Here is a 2,469-nt window from a genome sequence, read left to right on the forward strand (position 1 = left end):
TTATAATTTTTTAAATGTAACTCTTATAACATTTCCATCCGAACAGTGGTGACCTATGGTCCCACCACACCTCAGAGGCAGTTAAGCTGTGTTCAAAGGCGCCGTGAGTGTTTTAAGTGTCCGGTGCTGATGACTACATCTGCTTATCAGTTATGACTCAAGCCTGAAACCCTCCCAGTGACAATCAAGAGTCACATTCCACCTGACAGCAGAGAGGAAAGGGACTTTCCTGTCCTCCACTCCCTTTTTACTGATGCATGTCTGGCATTTACAAAGAAATGCCGCTGGTGAAAAGTGTCCCTGTTACTGACTCTATAATGCTGTAATGAGATACTGACAGACCTTGACACCATGGAGAAAGGCTTCTAGCTGAGACATGAAAAATAAAAGTAGAGGAGAGCTTCAAGTTACAAATGCATGAATATTTATTCAAATAAATACACACTCAACACACAGTTGAAATAGTGAATAATTTAAACAACACAAGCTGTTTGCCAGTAACACCATATCCTGGAAACAAATAAATTAACATCATGGTTTTAGGAGACATTCCTCCCAGGAGAGCAGACTTGAAATAGTTTTGACAATTCAAGGGTTCAGTCCTGTGTGTGTGGAGCTGCTGGAAATCTCTCCGTCTGTCACTTTAGATGAGTTGTCCCAACTCTCTCCGAGAGCTCAGCCCCGAACAATCCTTCATCTCCGGACCGGATGACCTCGTCTTCCTTTTGGTCCGCGTATTATTTCTCTATGGTCCACTTTGACACTATAAGGAGACAAGAGTCATTAGTTTTAAGGTTCCCTCGCTGCGCTCAGCCACAGTCAATGTTTATTCTGATTCATATAACATGTCAGCAATATGTCACGGTGTGTCCCTCACCATATTAGGAGTGGTTCACTGCCGGAGTCCCTTACAGCGGCTCAGGGCGCCCTCGCCATGCGCCTCTCCTGCTGTCCGGGAGACGCGCTCTCATTGTCCTGCCGCGTTTTAAAGTCCTGGATGGCCTTTCTGTTCTGGTAATCGATCAGGGCCATGGTGATCACTGCGTTCCAGCAGTTCTCCTCTCCAGAACACCGGAAATCGATCTCCTTATTGTCTGTGGTGACGATGGTGAAATAGACGAACTTGCCGGTGCGCTCCACGCAGTCCACCTTCTTGATGGACTGCAGCTTGAGCTCCTTGCCCTTGGAGCGCTTCTGCGTGTCGGCGTAAATGTTGAGGCTGTCCGTGGTCAGGACGCACGTCTTCCTCTTCCAGAACTGGAGCAGGTTGTCGCTCCTCTTCTCCAGCTCTCCCTCCTTGAGGATCTGGCTGATCTCCGCCGCTGACATTTTCATTGTTTATACCGGGCAGGTTCGTGAACCCACTGCTTCCCCTGCTGTGTCGTCCGAGGAGCCCGAGGAAGGAGCTTCTCTACTACGGTAATAGTAATCCAGAGTTGCGTTGTGAATGAACCAAGGTAGCAGAGGACTTTTTATAGTCGACTCGGGCCTGAGCCCTTCCCACTTGACGTCAGATGACTTGGGAATGCATCAACAGTTGCCAGTGGAGTAATTCAAGGCTATGTGTGTGGGCGGAAGCCGTGGCGCAGGCGGGGGGAAGAGGGCAGAGGAAGTCCTAACGTGGACCTAATTACACCCCCAACATGTTAATTACTAATCCACATCCTACTGCAGAGATTAGTCTAAATGTTTGCCCACTCTGCGCCGAGTGATTCAGTCTAATATGGTTAATTACCAGATGTGCGCGCAGTGAGCTGAGCACATGCGTAAAAGCCTCTCCGGCCCTGTAAGCCTTTAATATCAACACTCGTTTCAGGGGGATTTTGAATACCCTGTTAAAGTTTATGATCCAGACTTTTTCCATGACAGCCTGGTAATTCATTCCCTTAATAAACCCACACTGTTCCATGTAGGTGCTGCTGTGCCACCCTGCTCTCCGGTGACTCTTTACAAAAGGTAATACATCAGACTAAACTTGTTTCACCTCAGTGGTGTTTTACATAAACTCTGCTATTCTTGTCTGTGGATGTCAAGCTGCTGAAATGCACCCAAACAGCCCACGAGCACAGTTTCCATTCAGTGAGCGCAGAATTCATCAGATGTGTCAGCAGCTGCAAAGAGAGAGAATGGGTTACAAGTTTTATAAAGCACAGGTTGTTATGCAGTTCCTCAGTAGTTACAGAGACCAAAACAGACAAAGCAAGCAGAAAGTGTTTTCCCACGCAGTTTAAGCTGCTTTAACATTTACCCACTGCCTTAAAAATGTGAGTTAAAAGAACTAAACTTATTGTTTAGACACACAGACCCTTAAAACTGAGGCTACTCTTTTTGAGTTAGTGCTACAACTCCATGTAAGGCTGCTCCCAGTGATTGTATTAAATGATCAGAGTATGACAGACTGAACTGGGTACTCAAGTTCATCGTGATTCGCCCCGTTTTCATCACTATTACGATGAAAATGAGATGTCT

The 2,469-nt window shown here is 46.5% G+C and overlaps 1 protein-coding gene across 1 annotated transcript; it reads right to left on the reverse strand.

Annotated features, from left to right (window-relative positions):
- Positions 1-401: 401 nt before the first annotated feature.
- Positions 402-1,454, reverse strand: phlda2 (pleckstrin homology-like domain, family A, member 2). The gene is made up of 2 exons (XM_049575216.1): positions 878-1,454; positions 402-763 (listed from the first exon to the last, which is right to left on the reverse strand). The coding sequence occupies exon 1, from the start codon at positions 1,333-1,335 to the stop codon at positions 919-921; it is 417 nt and encodes a 138-aa protein (XP_049431173.1). The 5' UTR covers positions 1,336-1,454; the 3' UTR covers positions 402-763; positions 878-918.
- Positions 1,455-2,469: the final 1,015 nt, after the last annotated feature.

Source organism: Epinephelus fuscoguttatus, linkage group LG4 (assembly GCF_011397635.1).
Source record: "Epinephelus fuscoguttatus linkage group LG4, E.fuscoguttatus.final_Chr_v1".
NCBI lineage: Eukaryota > Metazoa > Chordata > Actinopteri > Perciformes > Serranidae > Epinephelus > Epinephelus fuscoguttatus.